The following is a 20,331-nucleotide window of genomic DNA, read 5'->3' on the forward strand; positions in this document are numbered from 1 at the left end:
CGTGAATCCTTTCTTAGTGCCGTTTCGGGCGTTGTGCAAGTAATTAAATGTTTTATATGATGAATGATGAATATGGGCAGTAGCCGACTTTATTTCTTTAAAACTCGATTTAATTTCTTGATGAGAATTGAACATTGTGTGCATATGAGATAGGTGTGACAATGTATTTGATGTGATGATGAATTGGTTGAGATTATTATTATGATTTTGATGAATGCATGATTATTTGAATGATGTTGAAAACATGTACATACTTATTCGGTGATGTGGTGTTGAGATGAATTGTTCATCGTGATTCGGTGATGTTTTTAAGTATGTTATGTGTGTTTCATTCATTCATATGCATTTGATGTTGGATCCCGGTGATGTTTGGATCGTTGGTGGACATATTTCCCATTGTGCGGAAATTGTGTCGGTGGGCCGTATCTCGATGAGGCGTAGATCGGTTAGGTGGATTGATTCCACGGTTTATTGGTACCACATGCATAGTGTCAGTTGTGTCATATGCATTTCGTTATAACATGATTGTGTGAATTTTTGTGTTATGTGTTGTAATCTATCATTGTGTGAACTAATGAATAAAAGATGTGAATCTGAATATGTATAATTGGGTGAACGGTATATTATGATGCTTGTTGCTTATGAATTGCATAATATTTACTAACTGCGAATGAGACTCACCCTTACATGTTGTCATTTTCAGATTGAGGAGTAGCGGCATTAGTGCTCGGTGCGGATGACTCGTAGAGTTTATCCGTTTATGCTGGGTCGTGTCGGTCATGCTCTGATCTGTAACACTGGGGAACGATAGTTTTAGAGTTTTTATGAGATTACTCCATTTTATTTGGTGTTGGATTATATTTCCTTTTGGTTGTATTTGATGATGTTTCGTATTCCGCTGTGATAAACATGATTATGTTTTGGTGAACCGTTTCCTAATGAAGCATGACTTGACCATGGTTGGTTTATTTATTTTAAATAATTGTGGCACCCTTATGTTTATGTTTTTACTCTGATATATTTATTTAATTTGTCGCGGGGTTTAGAATGGTGTTACAATAGTGGTATCAGAGCATAGTCGGTCGTTTGAGTCAGAGTCTTAGTGTCAGTTAATCCCTCGTATGCGAATAGTGTAAGGTTGACACTATCGATACTTCTTGCTCTAATAAATATTGTTTTATATTTAGCAGAACAATGGCCGGAAGAGGAGGAAGAAACGACGATGCAATTGTTGAGGCTCTGAGCATGATTGCTGGTGTACTGGGAGGGAATGCCAATGGAGCTGGTATTGGTGCTGACAGGCAGCTGAACAGTTTTCAGAGGAACAATCCTCCGTTGTTCAAGGGCACGCATGATCCTGAAGGTGCTCAGAAGTGGCTTAAGGAGATCGAGAGGATTTTCAAAGTCATCGATTATGCTGAGAACCTGAAAGTGAGGTATGGTACTCATATGTTGTCTGAAGAGGCTGATGACTGGTGGATGGCTACCAGGGCTGAATTGGATGCTGATGGTGTAGCTATTTCCTGGGCTGTGTTTAAGAGAGTTTCTGAGGAGGTATTTTCCTGAAGACGTTTGGGGCAGGAAAGAAATTGAATTTTTGGAGCTGACACAGGGTAACATGACAGTATCAGAGTATGCTTCGAAATTTGTTTAGTTGGCGAAGTACTACGTTCACTTCAACAATGACGAGGCTAATGAATTCTCAAAGTGTATCAAGTTTGAGAATGGTCTTCGTGATGAGATCAAGCAACGAATCAGGTATCAGAGGATTCAGCGATTTATTGATTTGGTGGACTGTAGTAGGATCTTCGAAGAGGATAACCTTAAGCTGAAGTCATCTCACTCTCGCGAGTTAGTTGACAAGAAAGGTAAGAAGCCTATGGATAGAGGTAAGCCATATGGTAGAGGAAATCCTAGAGCTGGGGATTGGAAGAGGCCTAGTGGGGGAGATTCTGGTGCTCCCGTTAGGTGCTATAATTGTGGTGAGACCGGGCATAGAAGGAATGAGTGCAAGAGTGGAGAGAAGAAGTGCTTCAAGTGTGGTAAGGAGGGTCATATTGCTTCTGATTGTAGGATGAAGATCATGACTTGCTACAATTGCGGCGAAGAGGGTCACATCAGTCCACACTGCACTAAACCGAAGAAGGAACAGACTGGTGGGAAGGTCTTTGCTTTGTCTGGGTCAGAGACTACTCCGGAAGATCGTCTGATTAAAGGTACGTGTTTTATCCATGACACACCTTTAGTTGCCATTATTGATACTGGAGCGACTCATTCGTTCATTTCATTGGATTGTGCTAAACGATTGGGATTAGAAATATTTGTTATTCATGGAAGTATGATTATTGACACTCCTGCGTCGGGTTCAGTAACTACTTCTTCTGCTTGTTTGAATTGTCCTATTGACATATTTGGTAGAAAGTTTGGAATGGACTTAGTGTGCCTTCCTCTTGAACAACTTGACGTCATTTTGGGGATGAACTGATTACAATTTAATCGAGTTCATATCAATTATTTTACGAAGACGATTATCTTTCCTGAAGAGGTTAGTGTTGAGGATTTGACTATGTCGGTCAAACAGATGAATTTGGCTGTCAATGATGGAGAGGTAGTATTTATGTTGTGCTCTTCAATGGAAGTAAAAGGGGCAATAATAATGGTGAACTACGAGTAGTGAATGAGTATCTGAAAATATTTCCAGAAGATTTTAGTGAGTTGCCACCTGAGAGAGAAGTGGAGTTTGCTATAGAATTGATTCCTGGAACTAGTCCTGTGTCGATGGCACCGTATCGCATGTCGGCATCGGAATTGGCTGAACTGAAGAAACAATTAGAGGAATTGTTGGAAAAGAAGTTTATTCGTCCTAGTGTGTCACCGTGGGGTGCGTCGGTACTGTTGGTTAAGAAGAAAGAAGGTTCAATGAGACTATGTGTTGATTATAGACAACTGAACAAGGTGACAATCAAGAATCGATACCCTTTGCCGAGGATTGACGATTTGATGGATCAGTTGGTTGGAGCTTGTGTGTTTAGCAAGATTGATCTGAGGTCTGGATATCACCAAATTCGTGTGAAGACGGAAGATATCAGAAGACGGCATTCCGAACGAGGTATGGACATTATGAATATTCTGTTATGCCATTTGGTGTTGCTAATGCGCTTGGTGTTTTCATGGATTATATGAACAGGATATTTCACCCGTATCTTGACAAGTTCGTGGTAGTGTTCATTGATGACATTCTGATTTACTCGAAGAGTGATGAAGAACATGCAGATCATTTAAGAATGGTATTGAAGTTATTGAAGGAGAAGAAGTTGTATGCAAAATTGTCCAAGTGTGAATTCTTGTTAGAGGAAGTAAGTTTTCTTGGCCATGTAATTTTGAAGAATGGTATCACGGTAGATCCAACGAAGGTGGAGGCGGCATCTCAGTGGGAGACGCTGAAGAATGCTTCAGAGATTCGTAGTTTTCTTGGTTTGGCAGGTTACTATAGAAAGTTCATTGAAGGATTTTCGAAGTTGGCATTACCAATGACTAAGTTAACAAGGAAAGGACAAGTATTTGTATGGGATTCCGAATGTGAAAAAGGTTTTCAAGAATTGAAGAAGAGATTGACAAATGCTCCAATCTTAAATTTGCCTAATCCAGCGAAGTCTTTCAATGTGTACTGTGATGCTTCACTGATAGGTTTAGGTGGTGTTTTGATGCAAGATAAGCAGGTAGTGGCCTATGCTTCAAGACAGTTGAAAATTCATGAAAGGAATTATCCGACTCATGATTTGGAATTGGCGGCTGTGGTGTTTGTGTTGAAGCTGTGGAGACATTATCTTTATGGTTCTCGATTTGAGGTATTCAGCGATCATAAGAGTCTGAAGTATCTCTTCAATCAGAAGGAACTTAATATGAGACAGAGAAGATGGTTAGAATTTTTGAAGGACTATGATATCGGTTTGAATTACCATCCTGGTAAAGCAAATGTTGTTGCTGATGCATTAAGTAGGAAGTCATTGCATATGTCTATGCTAATGGTGCGAGAATTGGATTTAATTGAGCGATTCCGAGACTTGAGTTTAGTATGCGAAAGTACTTCTAATAGTGTTAAGTTGGGGATGTTGAAGTTAACTAATAGTATCCTTGAGGAAATTAGAAACGGACAGAAATCTGACGTTGGCTTGGTAGATAAGTTGACATTGATTAACCAAGGTCGAGGAGGTGAATTCCGAGTCTATGAGAATGGCGTTGTGAGGTTTGGAGACCGAGTGTGTGTGTACCTGATGTTGCTAGGATCAGAAAGAGTATTCTGGAAGAAGGACACCGAAGTGGATTAAGCATTCATCCTGGTGCTACCAAGATGTATCATGATTTGAAGAAGTTATTTTGGTGGCCTGGAATGAAGAAGGAAATTGCTGAGTTTGTTTATGCTTGTTTAATTTGTCAGAAGTCGAAAATTGAGCATCAGAAGCCGTCTGGATTGATGGAACCGTTGTTTGTTCCTAATTGGAAGTGGGATGGAATTTCTATGGACTTTGTATCTGGTTTACCTAGAACGGTCAAGAATTATGATTCTATTTGGGTTATTGTAGACCGGTTGACGAAATCTGCTCACTTTATTCCAATAAGAATGGATTACCCGATGGAGAAGTTGCCTCAGTTGTATGTTGAGAAGATAGTGAGTTTGCATGGTGTTCCGGCTAGTATTGTGTCAGATAGAGACCCAGGGTTTACTTCTAATTTTTGGACAGGATTGCAAGAAGCCTTAGGTACTAAGTTGAGGTTAAGTTCTGCTTATCATCCGCAGACAGATGGTCAGACGGAGAGAACGATTCAATCGTTAAAGGATTTGTTACGAGCTTGTGTATTGGAAAAAGGCGGTGCTTGGGATATTTATTTCCATGTTCCAACAGATTATCAAAGTCCACCATAGTTTTGCATAGAACTTCCAGTTCCTCATGTGGAATAGAAAAAGTCTTCGGGGGATGATATCCATATTTGTGTTGAACAAGATGTGCAGAAGACACTTTTTGTTGAGTATTTGAGGATGAAAGCATGAATATACTCTGAGATTCAGTTTAGAAACTAGGGTTTATGCAACAATGAGAAAGAGAGATGAACGAAAGAGACAATAAATGAAGAGAGAGAATGTAAAGAGATGAATTGTTATGAAGATGAGTTTATATAGAAACGGATTTGAAATGAAATGCAGTATGTGTTTAAACAAATATGATTACAAAAAAAACATAGAATCAATTGCATTTAATGAGAAATGACGTTAGGAGAGATAACATAATATTTGAAATGATTTGCACAGTTACCTAGGGCAGCGTCTCCTCAACTGCACGCATACTTGTCCAAATAGAGTATCTGGAAAGCTGGTGACAGCTGTTTTGCTTTAAAAGAAATTCTGAATCAACTTAGATAATGAAACGTCAGTAATAACAGAATCAGAACTTCTTATAAGAAGATAAAACAAAATCTTTTCAGAACTAATCCATACGTCAGAACTTCTCATCTTCTCATTCTGGGCATAAGTCCATACTGATATTTTCTACATAGTTTGAAATTCTAGAACTTTCAAATAGATGTGAAAAGGGATGTCCCAACACAAAAGAAACACAATGTCAAGACAGATGTTAAGACATTATATGCTGACAGAATACTTTTACCAAAACAATAAATTATGCATAAGTAAATTGCAGAAGGTTAAAGACATAGTCAATTGTTAACCCAGTTCAGTTCAACTCATCTATTCTGGGGGTTACCAAGCCAAGAAGGAAATTCATTATGATACTATTATTTCAAAGCTAAACAACCCTAGTTTACAACTTATCACCTAATCAGTATCTTATACAACTTCTATCTAGGGCACCCCTAGAAATGAGATTTTCCTCTCACTTCCCTCAATCATACCCCTGTGATTGTCAACAACAGTAACAATTGATAAAAGACATACTTCCAATTACACATATTACACTCTTACTTAAAAGCTCAAAGGTAAATCACAATGAACAATGAACAACCAGTCAAACTCTATGCATCAAAACATACATGAGTGACATACAAAAATAATACTCTATAAAGACTCCCAAAACCCTAAGTCTCTTGCAACAATAATTCTTCTTACTTTTCTTCAATGTCTTCTTAGGTTTAGTTTCCTCCTTTTATAAGTTAGTAAAACCATTGGGCTTGAATATTAAATCTGGCTATAACCTTTTGCAGAATCAAATCAGATCTTATCAAATTTAATCAAATATTCAAATACAAGGAAAAAGTTTTTGACATCCAATCAAGCAAATAAAATCTTTTGTTATCTCTTCAGCTTTGAAACAAATCTTCAGAGAATCCAATCTTCAATGTGTTGCTTGATTCACAAATAACAAAACAAATCGTCTAGAACAGTAGTAACTGATCATTTAGAAATAGAAACAATCACAGGTTGCAATGTCGTAGCAACATGTTACGACATCTTGTTGAGCTTTATGTTTTACCAAAATGCAATCAAGAAACCAAAACCTAACAATCTCCCCCTTTGGTAATATTTTGGCCAAAACAATCTCTGCACAAAACATCCAAAAAGCAAACTAGGAGAGATACACAATCAACATTATTTCAAATATTTATCTTCATAATGATAATTCACAATAAAAAGCAATCAGAGTTATACGCAAATAATCAAAGTTATACATAGTTAGCCCACGCAGAGAGACCCAGCCTAACATGTAACACCCCATAATTTCAGTTTATTAATTTAATTTGGATTTAAATTAAATAATTGGAATTTTAGTATTTTATTTGGATTTAATTGGAAAATGATGGAGTAAGAGCTATTGGGCTTATGGTGTGATGTTAGTAAAAGAGGGGTGTTATTGGTTAGGCCTTTTTACTAAGTTGTATTCATTTTATTTTATTTTTCATAAAATAAGAAAAGGAACCATTTGGGGAGAGAAAGGAAGAACACGTGAAAAGGGCAAGAGAAGAGAAAGAGGCAAGAACGTGAAACCGGAAGGAGAGCATTCAAGAAATTCATAGAGGTAAGGGGGGACTCTTCCTTTTAGTATCTATTATGTGGTCTTAGGTAATAGGTAGATTGATGTATGGTTTGATTCAATTAGACATTGGGATTGTTAGGTTAGGGTGTTCTAATTTGGATTGAATTGATGATAATTGTGTGAACTATTTGGTTAATAATGAGTTTAAATGATGTTTTGTGGTGTATTATTGAATGTATGATGATTATATGCCTGTATGTGATTCTTGGGGTCGATTTTGGTCTGAAACTAGGTGGAATCGCAGGGTCTGTCGCAGACCTGAGAATTGCTGAAATCGCAGGTCTGCTGAGCGGAGGGGGTCCGCTGAGCGGAGGTCCCAATGTAGTTCGCTTCTGTTTGACGTCGCTAGAGGTCCGCTGAGCGGAGGTCCGAAGAAATTCGCTTCTGCCTTGCGTCGCTGAGCGAACCTTGTTGAACGAGAATTTTTCTAAAACTTAAAATAGCGTATCTTTTGATCCGTGAATCCTTTCTTAGTGCCGTTTCGGGCGTTGTGCAAGTAATTAAATGTTTTATATGATGAATGATGAATATGGGCAGTAGCCGACTTTATTTCTTTAAAACTCGATTTAATTACTTGATGAGAATTGAACATTGTGTGCATATGAGATAGGTGTGACAATGTATTTGATGTGATGATGAATTGGTTGAGATTATTATTATGATTTTGATGAATGCATGATTATTTGAATGATGTTGAAAACATGTACATACTTATTCGGTGATGTGGTGTTGAGATGAATTGTTCATCGTGATTCGGTGATGTTTTTAAGTATGTTATGTGTGTTTCATTCATTCATATGCATTTGATGTTGGATCCCGGTGATGTTTGGATCGTTGGTGGACATATTTCCCATTGTGCGGAAATTGTGTCGGGGGGCCGTATCTCGATGAGGCGTAGATCGGTTAGGTGGATTGATTCCACGGTTTATTGGTACCACATGCATAGTGTCATATGTGTCATATGCATTTCGTCGTAACATGATTGTGTGAATTTCTGTGTTATGTGTTGTAATCTATCATTGTGTGAACTAATGAATAAAAGATGTGAATCTGAATATGTATAATTGGGTGAACGGTATATTATGATGCTTGTTGCTGATGAATTAAATAATATTTACTAACTGCGAATGAGACTCACCCTTACATGTTGTCATTTTCAGATTGAGGAGTAGCGGCATTAGTGCTCGGTGCGGATGACTCGTAGAGTTTATCCGTTTATGTTGGGTCGTGTCGGTCATGCTCTGATCTGTAACACTGGGGAACGATAGTTTTAGAGTTTTTATGAGATTACTCCATTTTATTTGGTGTTGGATTATATTTCCTTTTGGTTGTATTTGAAGATGTTTCGTATTCCGCTGTGATAAACATGATTATGTTTTGGTGAACCGTTTCCTAATGAAGCATGACTTGACCATGGTTGGTTTATTTATTTTAAATAATTGTGGCACCCTTGTGTTTATGTTTTTACTCTGATATATTTATTTAATTTGCCGCGGGGTTTAGAAGGGTGTTACATCACACACACGTCACCAGAGATTATAACTCCTTCAAACTCCAAAAATTTATAGAGACCAAATGTTAGGTAGGACATCCTGTCTAACATCACAAAACCAGTAACACAAAATACACACACTATGATCCCCCTATCACAGTAATCTCTCTGTCTCATGGAATAAAAACTCCCTCTCAAGGGAACATCCAAATAATCACGAATTTTCCAAGTTCACACATATCAGCAGTAGCAACAGAAGCAGTTCAGATCAAGCATGGCAGACTATCATGCTCCCCCTAAATAGTTGCATATATAGAAAACAACTATAAAGATAACAACCAAAGTCCCGTCAACATGATGACAACACTTTTTACTCCTAAGAGACTAACACTTTACTCTCCTTTTTAGCTAAAAATTAACAAAAATATAGTAAATGTACAGATAACGTTGGAAGCACACATAAATTTATGGAAACACATAATCATTTATGGAAGAACAAATCTCTTGATCATCTTCAGGTGGTCTTCCACCTTTTACCCCTATTAAAAATCCTTATGCCATGATTGATGCTGTCACATGTTTTAGAAGTGTTTACATTGAACTCCCATGCCACCACCTTAGAATATGTCTTCTTTAAATCAACCCTTTTATCTTGCAGAGATCCTTTGTTCCATCTTGTAATAAAAACAACTAACTTATGCTCATCATGCATCATAAAATATATGAAAGATACAGTATTTGTTGTATTCCTCCACACCTATAATTGCTATAATTCCTCAATAGTGTAAGTTCTTACCTCACTACTTATGTTCTCAAATTGAGTTTCCTATAAGGTTTTAGTAAACATAACAGTCAGTCGTTCCTTAGTGTCTACATCCTCTAGAGTAGCAGCCTTTCCTTCAAGAGGATTCTTGGTGAAGGTGATTATGACTGTCAGAGTTATTGTTTCAGCTATGTTTAATGAAATATTTGATCTCATTCAAATTTTCACAGTGTGATGTTATGACATCCTGCTTGAATTTATGTTCCTTCAACATATGTTTCATCCACACTAGTTAAGAGCAACTTCTTCTTGTTTCACCATATTCAGCTTCAACAGTACACCAAGAGACACATATTTTCATCTTATTGAACCACGAAATCAGATTGTTTCTCAAAGAGAAACATCCATCAGCACTACTATCCCACTTTGCATTGCAAAAAAATTTCAACATGAATTTTGTGCTTGGAGAGTAAAGCACACCACAAAAACTTGTTCCAATGATAGCATTCAAGATTTTCTTTTCTTATATGAATTTTATATTTCCTCATTTAATTCAGTGATGTCCCCTTCATTAAAGTGACTTGTAATGATTTCCTTGAATTGTTATGTCTGAACTCTAACAGAGATACCTGAAGTTACTTGAGAGTTATCTGATTCAATACTTATGAATTCACAAATTACATATCTCCCTACCTCATTAGTCTGCACAGAAGATGTTCCAACATTGTCTTTGACCTCTATCTCTTTTTCAATGTTTAAATCATCAATCACCACACTTATGGGTTCCATTGTAACTCTAGTTCTAGAGTTAAACACTATAAGCTTTGTTGTTTAAAGAGTAACCAAGAAATATACCTTTATCACTTATGGGATCCATTTTATCCTTTTTATCTTTTTCAGTCAAGATATAGCATTTACTTCCAAAGATATGAAAGTCTTTGACTATGGGTTTCCTTCCTTTCCATAACTCATAAAGAGTTACCTAAGTACCTACCTTTAAAGTAACCCTATTATGAATATAGCATGCAGTATTCATAGCATCAGCCCAAAAATGTAAAGGCAATTGCTCAAAATGAAGCATGGCTCTAGCTGATTCCTGTATAACCCTAGTCTTTTGCTCAACAATTCCATCTTGCTGAGAATTGATGGAAAAAGAAAATTCATGATCGATATCTTCATAAGCACAAAATTAAAAGAATTTTGTATTCTCAAACTATTTGTCATGGTCACTTCTAACCTTGACAATCACATTATTTTTCTCCTTTTGAATACTTTGCACATATCTTTGAAGACTTCAAATGTGTCTGAATTTTCTCCGAGAAAGTTCACCCATGTAAACCCAGAAAAATCATTTATAACCACATAGACAGACCTCTTTCCACCCAAGCTTTCTATCTGCATTGGTCCCATTAAATCCATATGAAGAAGTTCCAACACTTTGGAAGTAGTCTGATGTTGCAACATTGGATGTGACATATCGGTTTGCTTCCTAATCTTACACTCACCACAGAATTTCTTATCCTCAATCTTGAGTTCTGTAATTCCTCTAATAGCGCCTTCAGATATGACTTCCTTCATTCTTCTGAGATTAAGGTATCCAAGCTTCTTGTATCATGGTTTTACTTCATCCTCTTTGGTTATTAAATATGTGGAAGAATAGGCAGTTATTCGAGGTTCCCGCGGATAACAGTTCTTTAGACCTTATACCCGTCATCAGAATAGCATCTTTATCATCTTTGACTAAACATCCTGACTTTGAGAAACTGAATAACAATCCTTGGTCACATAGTTGACTAATGTTGATAATATTAGCAGTTAGTCCCTTCATAAGAAGAACATCTTCTAGACTAGGAGAGCCAACACACATCAACTTTGCAACTCCTTTAATTTCACCTTTAATTCCATCACCAAATCTGACAGAACCTATGGGCTGAGATCTTATATCCACCAACAATTTATGAAACCATGTCATACGTCTATAGCATCCACTTTTAAATCACCCGTCTTCTTTAGTTGAGGTGCTCAAAGAAATGTGAGCTATAAGGTTAACATCCATATCTTTGACACTTCTCTTTTTACTCACTTGATTAGCCTTGGAATGGTTTGGAGGTTTTTGAGCTCCATACAATTTGTAACAAAAAGGCTTTATATGGCCATACTCACCATATTAATGACATCTCTAAGTTTATGATTCATCTTTGGTTGAAGTTACATCATGTCTGCCAGGATGTTGTAACGTGTGGTTGGACATGGTGATCATCATCTTCTTTTTAGAAGGAAAAAAATTTTCTACAGACCTTTTCTTTTGTTGATTATCAAATGGATAGGTAACTATTGTATCTTCAGCCTCTTTCATCATATCAGTTCTAATTTTCATCCTTCTCAAGGAATTTGTCATGTTGCCAAGCTTGAAATTTAAGAGAGTTACCTCACTTTTAGGGATATCAATGGGGCGGGTCGGGGACGGTTATTACCTTCCCAAACTCAAACCTGAATCCCCAAACAATCTCTGTTCTCCACCCTAAATCTAAACGGGGATGGAGAATTAAAACCCAAACTCGACTCAAATGGGTTGGGGTTGGGTTTGGGTATCCTTCCCCGCCACCATCCATTTAGTGAAATCAATTTTTTAATAGAAATACTTATTTTTTACAAAATTAAATTACTTTATAAATAATAAAATGAAACATTTTCAAAAAAATTCATACAAACATTTCAAATATTTTAAATAATAAATACAAATCAAATTATCAAAACTTTGGCCAGGTATTTAATATTCTAAATTATAAAAAATATATAATAATATACACGATGAAATAAACGGGGTGGGTTTTGGGTGGGTACTAGTATCCCCATTACCCGTTGTAATCGGGGAAAACTCAAACCCAAATCCAAACCCAGTCAAAGCGGGTTTTCCCCCATCAACTTCGGATCGGGTTCGAGTTGGTACTCGCTGGTACGAGTTTTGTTGTCATGCTTACTCACTTTGAAGATGAGAGATAGTACATAGAAATTTCTTCTTTTCATTCTCCAATTCAGCTATGATCTTACTCTGGTTTTCTTTTGTCTTAAGACCTTCTTCACACCTCTCACAAGTATCCTTGTAGAACACATCCAGATCTTTATAGAGGACATTTTCATCACAAGACTGTACTTCATCTGCCTATCTTCCAGATAGATTAGTCACATGTTTGACTGTCTCGGTGTTAGGTTCATCTTTTGACTCATCATCATCATACCAAGATATAGAAAAGCCATTTTCTATTTATTGATGAAGGTGGGATATTTCGTCCTAATGTGACCAAAACCTTCACACTCAAAACATTGAATGTCTTAGCTTTGACTGGACTTCTCTATAGTTCTGGTATCTTTCTGAGAATCATAGCTATTATTGATGTCAAATTAGATGTTCTTGACATTTGATCTTCCCCTCCTGTCCAATCTCTTCAAAATTATATTGAATTGCTTACTGAGTATCACAATGGTATTTGACAATCCTTCCTAAAATATCCAAATCACCCTGACCCTCCTCATCTTTAGTATTGGAGATAAAATCTATGCTTTTGTTCTTCTTTTTAGATTTTTCACTAATAGCCAATTCAAATGTTTGAAGTGACCCAACAAGTTAATCAACTCTCATGTTGTTGATGTCTTGAGCTTCTTCAATAGATGTTCCTAACAATCTTTTCTTTTGACATTTTCTCCCCCAAGGAACCGGGAGAATTTTCTATTTCAAGAACATTCATGTGAAATCCTAAATGCTCTCATCATCTTTCATCTTTAGATTCTCAAATCTGGCAGTGAGAAGTTGAAGTCTTGACATCTTTACTTTAGACGTGCCTTGAGGATTTCCCAAACATCTTTAGAAATAGTACAAGTATTAATAAACCTGAAAACATTCTTGTCCACTCTATTGAATAGAGCATTCAAGGCTTTGGAATTTCCAAGAGCTAATTCATATTCCTCTTTGGACCATTCATCTAGCTTCAAAGACTCATTCACATCTTTGTCCTTCACAACAGGATGATTCCATCCTTTCAAAGTAGCCTTCGAAGATTTGTTGTCCATGGATTTCAAAAAGGATATCATTCTAACCTTACAATAGTCATAGTTTTCACCATCTAACAGAAGTGGTGTGTCATTATATCCTCCTTCCTTGTCCATAGTACCAGAAAGTATCTTCCATAAAGCTCACCCAAAAATAGAACAAGGTTTCTGCTCTGATGCCAATTGAAATTCTGACACTTTCAAATGGATGTCAAAACTGATGTTCCAACACCAAAACACAATGTCAAGACAGAAGTTAAGACATCATCTGCTGACAGAATACTTTGACCAAAACAATAAATTATGCAAAAGTAAATTGCAGAAGATAAAAGATACAATCAATTGTTAACGTAGTTCAGTGCAACTCACCTACTTTAGGGGGCGACCAAGGCATGAAGGAAATTCACTATCATAGTATTAGTTCAAAGCACTACTACAAAAAGCGCTTCTAACGTCGGACGCAAAATGCATTTTACCTCGGCAAAAGAATCAAGATAACGAAGGGTGTCATGAAAAGTAATGATTTAACACCTCAATTTTCAAAACACTGAGATAAAGGTTCATTGTGGCATGAGTTTGAACCCCAATTTATGCACTTTTATTATTTACAAAAACTAGCGTCTTTTTATCTCGGTTTATCATAAAAATTTGATGGGTCATTAGTTTTTGTTTAATAAATTTAGTTACAGAGTTTACTATAATATTACATTTTTTAATAGAACTCGTTACAGTGTTTAAAAATAATGTTAAATTAATTGTCCATAAAGATAATATGTTGGATCTTCAATTCCTTGATATTTTGGGAAACTCTTTCATGTAAGGATTGTGCATGTATTTGTTTCTAGTGAAAAAAAGGGTAAGATAATTAAAATCTAAAAATATTTTTGGTACAAATAAAAATTTAATAGAATAAACCTTGAACCCAAATGATTTTCTACTATTGCAATCCATCGAAGAGAACTTTTCTAAGTTTTCTTAGGATTCATATATTTCATTTAGATTTCTAAATTCGTAAGAGAACTTATATAATAGACGTCCCTTAGGTTTCACGTGGATCACTAATGGTGAATTCTTGACCGCTGATAACCATTCCCGGTGTCCCTGACTTAACTTTCTATCACTTATACTCTCTTTGGTTTTTCCTTTTCCCCCGTTGTTCCTTGATATTCCACAGGGTTTTCACCACCTGATGCTCAAGCCCCACTTTATTCTTCCTTGTTCTTTTAAGTTTTTGGACAACAATCCAATTTCTATTGGCAATTGGAATCCACTTGATCAGGGGAATTGACGATGCCATGATCTTTCTCTCCACCTGGTTCCCTGGTTGTATGCTCCATGCTCACTTGAGAGTATCCCCACAACTAACCACGACATGATCAAACTTGCCACAGGAGAGGCATAGTTGGTGTAAACCTTCGTACTCGACTTTGTAGTATTTTTCTGATATAAAACATGGCTAAGAGGCTTTAGACGCCACAATTTAAATAATTTATTATATAAAATATTGTCTTTTAAGATTTTATGACTTTTATTATATTAAAATATATAAAAATAAAATTTTTATTATTTAATATCAAAATTATTCATATAACTTCTAACAAATAAAGTTTAAAATAAGTTATACTATTTTAAAGAAATTTTCACATAAATTACTTCTAGTGTAGGTGTGTGGTCTAGTAATGAAATGTTTTGGTTCTGAGAGTGTGATCCTTTTAAGGTCTCATGTTCAAATCTTGTTAGGTAAAAATTGCTTATTAAAAACATAAAAATAAATAAAATTATATAAAACAAAACAAAGATCCTTCAAATATCCTTTTTATATTAAAAATTTTAAAGAAATTTTCATATAAATTACTTTTAAAAGCATAGAATAAAATCATTTGTAACAAAATAAAGATACTTTAAATATATTTTTTAATAGTCAAAATTTATCTAAGACTTCACTAACTCTTCTCTCATGTTAAAATCTAAGCATCCCGCTCATGAGAATCTTTGGAACTATTTTTGGCTGGAAACTGATTCTTCGACGATTGTGAAAGCTTTCAAATCTCCCCTTTTGGTTCCTTGGCTTATACGGAATAGATGGATTAATTGTATAAATTTAGTTTCTAATTGGAACTTTTTAGTCTCTCATATATATAGGGAAGGCAACAGCCGTGCTGATGCGTTTGCTAACTTAGGCCTTAGTTTAACTGGTATTACTTACTATTCTTCCATTCCGGCTAGTATTCAAGCCGATTTTGTTAAGAATCGGCTCGGTTTGCCATTCTACAGATTTATTGCCTCTTGATAGGGTTTTGGTTGATGTCCCCCTATCGTTTTGTATCAATTTTCGTTTCTATCAATATAATCTCATTTAAAAAAAAAAAAAATCTAAGCATCCTTTTCAAAATCGACATAATATGTTGAAATTTAAAACTATTTTGATATTGAGTCATGGACAAAACTAGGACACACAAGTGAAAAAAGTTTGGCTTCATAAGTCATATCATACATTAAAATCAAATTTGAAAAAGTTTGACTTCATAATTACAACTGTCACATAGAAGAAGAAATGGCCACTATCTCAAAACTCAAGCATCATGCATATATATCTCTTCTTTAGGATATTTTTCATGAATCATATCTTTAATTCAATGAAAAATAAATTGCCGATTCCATGAATCATATAAAATATTTTCAATACTATCCAAATACTTGCTTTTAATTAGCAGTATTTATTACTTTCTTTTTTTTCTTTTTCTTTTAAGTAAAATTATTTATTTCCAGAAAAAGTATTCTATAAATACTCCCCCCTTTAAATTAGTAAAATTGGGTAATTTTCGACTGAATTGGAAGTTTTTCTTTTTTGAATTTTCCTTGTGCATTTTGTCCCATTATAGGTCTCTATACAATTGTGCCAAAAGTTTTTTGTCCATATACAATGTTATATACAATTTTAATTTTTCCATCGACATAAAAAAAGTGAAAATTACATATATATATATATATATATATATATATATATATATATATATATATATCTTTTAATTCTAAACAATTCTTATTAATTCTCAAATTGATCTTCTTTTATTTTTATGGAAATTTCAAGCCACAAATATATTTTATTTAATAATTGTTATAAAGAAAATTAATCAGATGGTTGAATATAGGTGTGAAGTATTTCAAATTGAATCTATTAAATTTCATCAAATTTACATATCCACATATTCAAATTTCTAATAATAGTTGGAACAAGATCGCATGATTTAATATGTTACACATTTTAATTTTTATATTTTAACTTAAAATATTAAATTTAAATTTAAATTATTTAATCTTGATGGAACGGTGACTATTATCTTAAATATGTGAATGCATGTTTTTTTGACAGAAAAATTCAGTTAAGTATTAATTATAATGGATTTGTTAGCAAATATTGTTTTTAAAATTAGTTTTATTTTTCTAAATATATTCATAATATTATACTTTATTTTATATTTATTATCATGAAATCATTTATATTAATAAACGGAAAAATTTGTTTGAAAATAAAATTAAAAATATCTTTCAATTTCTTATTATAAATAAAATAAATATCTTTCAATTTATTATAAAATAACAAAAACAAAAATCTATATCTTTTCTATGTACTTTCTCCTAGTTTTGTCCATGTTCTCAATTCCACATATTTTCAAAACCCTTTGTTTCTCTCTCTAAATCTTTGGTAAGCCTCAACTTTTCTTGTTCAATATCTGCATTTGCATGTGCCTTTTTCTTGTTTTTGAATCTACAATTATAATGAAATCTGAGTTTTTTTTATGTTCTAATTTGCATGCAGATGGTTTATTCTTACCAATATTATATATTATTTCTCAGCATGTAAGGTCCACAAATTTTTGTGATATTATCACCTTGATATATTTGTTTTTTCTTCAAATTTTGTCCAATTTTTCTTCTTAATATTGATATTATATCTACAAATTGTTGTTGCAACTGCAGTTTTGGTGGCAATGTAAAAAAAATTAGGGTTCTTTGGATTAATTGTTCCCCTTTTTATTTTATTTTTTTGTATATTGTCTTTGTTGTAAATTTAGGGTTCTTTAGGTGATTTATGTAAATTGTAATGTTGGCATTTGGAACTTACATTTTGAAAATATTTTTGATTCATTACTTATTTTTCGACTTCTGGAATCGGATCGAACTTTTGTATATTAACATTTTGATTACCTGTTTGCTAATTTGCAGAAATTTTTGAAGAAGCTTTAAATTTGTTGGTAGCAAATAGGAAATTGTTTCTGCTACTATGGTAGATGTCATTAAAAAACATGATGAGAATGAAGGAGATGACTTATATACGGAAGATGGAACGTTGGACATTCGCAAAAGACCTGCCAACAAGAAAAAGACGGGAAATTGGAAAGCATGCAGCTTTATTCTCGGTATTGATTGATATATCTGAAACACTGACGTGTTGACACTGATAATAATTTGAAAAAGAGTTAGAATGGTTGAATGTAAATGTAATGTAACCACGTGTCTGTGACACCAACCGACTATGAACACTGAACACGTCTTCAATCTGAAGTTTTCTGCTACTACCTAGAATTTGATGATTGCTAAAAGGTTGAAATGAAAAATTGTTGTTGCAGGAAATGAATGTTCTGAAAGATTGGCTTACTATGGCATGAGTACAAACTTGGTGAACTATCTTCATGACCAATTCGGACAAAATAACGCAACTGCTGCAAAAAACGTCAACACATGGTCCGGGACATGTTATATCACACCATTGCTTGGAGCCTTTTTGGCTGATTCGTACTTGGGAAGATACTGGACAATTGCTAGTTTTTCGTGTATCTATGTCATTGTAAGTTCATTTTGAATTTCATTTTTCTTAAAAGTTCATTCGGTTTGAACTGCGTTTGAAATTTTCATTTTGATCATTTGTGTACTTTGCAGGGAATGGCGCTTTTAACGTTTTCTGCAATTGCGCCTGGATTGAAGCCACCATGTGATGCTGATGGTTGCCATCCTACAGGAGGACAAACTGCAGCCCTCTTTATAGCACTCTACTTGATTGCTCTTGGAACCGGCGGCATCAAACCATGTGTTTCATCTTTTGGTGCTGACCAATTTGACGATAACGACGAGGCTGAGAAGAAAAAGAAAAGTTCTTTTTTCAATTGGTTTTACTTCGCAATCAATATTGGCGCGCTCATTGCCTCGTCGGTGTTGGTTTGGATTCAGATGAATGTGGGATGGGGATGGGGCTTCGGAGTACCTGCAGTTGCAATGGTTATCGCGATTATATTTTTCTTCATCGGAAGTCAATGGTATAGACTTCAAATACCTGGTGGAAGTCCCATTACAAGGATTTGTCAAGTTTTAGTTGCGTCATTTAGGAAACACGGGCTAAAAGTTCCAGATGAAAAGTCTCTTTACGAGACTGCGGATGCAGAGTCTAATATCAAAGGCAGCCGCAAACTTGAACATACAGATGAATTGAAGTAAGATATCAAACTATGTTTACATCTATTTTTTGTGATGAGGATTATTAGTGCAGTATAAAAGATGTCTTCAAATTCTATTCAGATTCATTCATCAACTCTAAAGTTTGCTTTACAATCTTAACATATTACACATTGCAGGTGTTTGGATAAGGCAGCGGTAGTGACAGAATCCGACCAGACTAAAGACGTTCCGAGTCCATGGAGGCTTTGCACCGTAACGCAGGTTGAGGAGCTCAAATCGGTTATCCGAATACTTCCCGTTTGGGCATCACTGATAGCCTTCGCAACAGTCTACAGTCAAATGGGAACAATGTTTGTGTTACAAGGCAACACAATGGATCAACACATTGGCCCTAAGTTCGAAATTCCATCGGCATCCCTCTCCCTTTTCGACACTCTAAGTGTCATCTTCTGGGCTCCAGTCTACGACCGCATCATTGTCCCCTTTGCAAGAAAGTACACCGGCCATGAACACGGATTCACACAACTTCAACGTATAGGAATCGGCCTAGTCATCTCCATCTTCTCCATGATTGTGGCCGGCATTCTAGAAGTCGTCCGTCTTGACATAGTTCGAAAAAACAACTACTACGAACTCAAAACCATCCCCATGTCGATCTTCTGGCAAGTACCGCAGTATTTCCTCATTGGTGCAGCCGAAGTCTTCACAAATATCGGTCAAATGGAGTTCTTTTACGGCGAGTCACCTGATGCAATGAGAAGTTTGTTATCTGCGCTTTCACTAACAACTAATGCATTGGGAAATTATGTGAGTACATTGCTTGTTATTATTGTGACTAAAGTTACTACGAGAAATGGAAATGTTGGTTGGATACCAGATAATATGAATAGGGGTCATCTCGATTATTTCTACTGGCTTTTAACCATTCTTAGTATGGCCAACTTCATTGTATATCTATGGATTGCCAAGAGGTATACATACAAAAAAGTGTCAAGAAATACTGATTGAGGAGTTGAAGCTTTGATTGAAAAATAAAGTATTGAGATTTAATAAACAGTACATATGATTAAATCTCAGATGTTTATGATATGGTGTCTCATTTTAGTCTCTTTTAAGCTTAAGGTGGATTTTGTAGTCTATGATTAAGATCCTAACAATTGAACAGTTGAAATATGTTGTGTTGATCTTTTGGTTCATCTGTACAATCCTTGTCAGTCAATCTTAAATTGTATAACTGTTTGGAAAATATTTGTCTAGTTAATGCCTTTAGAGATTTTTATTGATAGCTTAATGAAATTTTCTAAAAATTATTTTGAAAAATGAACACCAAAGTTTAGCATGAAATTTCTAGTGCCTGTTTGTAGAAAAATTGGAGTTTTTAAGATAGTCTTGTTGCTTTGCTTGCTACTGAGATTCATTTTGAGGAAGCATAATGTAAAATTTAATAAAATTTCAAAAACTACATATAAAAACAACAGACATATTAAAAAATCACAACCTGTCTAAAAATATTTCTCTTTTGCTAACTA

At 35.0% G+C, this 20,331-nt stretch overlaps 1 protein-coding gene across 3 annotated transcripts; it reads left to right on the top strand.

Moving 5' to 3' along the window:
- Positions 1 to 16,928: 16,928 nt before the first annotated feature.
- On the top strand, positions 16,929 to 20,070 carry LOC131601294 (protein NRT1/ PTR FAMILY 8.1-like). 3 transcript variants are annotated; one of them, XM_058873077.1, is made up of 6 exons: positions 16,986 to 17,054; positions 17,169 to 17,209; positions 17,576 to 17,769; positions 17,980 to 18,197; positions 18,290 to 18,837; positions 18,979 to 20,070. In XM_058873077.1, exons 3-6 carry the CDS (start codon positions 17,634 to 17,636, stop codon positions 19,808 to 19,810), a joined length of 1,734 nt encoding a protein of 577 aa, XP_058729060.1. In that variant the 5' UTR covers positions 16,986 to 17,054; positions 17,169 to 17,209; positions 17,576 to 17,633; the 3' UTR covers positions 19,811 to 20,070. The 3 variants fall into 3 exon arrangements, with proteins under 3 accessions (XP_058729059.1, XP_058729060.1, XP_058729061.1); XM_058873076.1 differs by lacking the exon at positions 17,169 to 17,209 and having other exon boundaries at positions 16,929 to 17,054; positions 18,979 to 20,069; XM_058873078.1 differs by lacking the exons at positions 16,986 to 17,054; positions 17,169 to 17,209 and adding an exon at positions 17,322 to 17,342.
- Positions 20,071 to 20,331: the final 261 nt, after the last annotated feature.

Source organism: Vicia villosa, linkage group LG5 (assembly GCF_029867415.1).
Source record: "Vicia villosa cultivar HV-30 ecotype Madison, WI linkage group LG5, Vvil1.0, whole genome shotgun sequence".
Classification (NCBI taxonomy): Eukaryota; Viridiplantae; Streptophyta; class Magnoliopsida; order Fabales; family Fabaceae; genus Vicia; species Vicia villosa.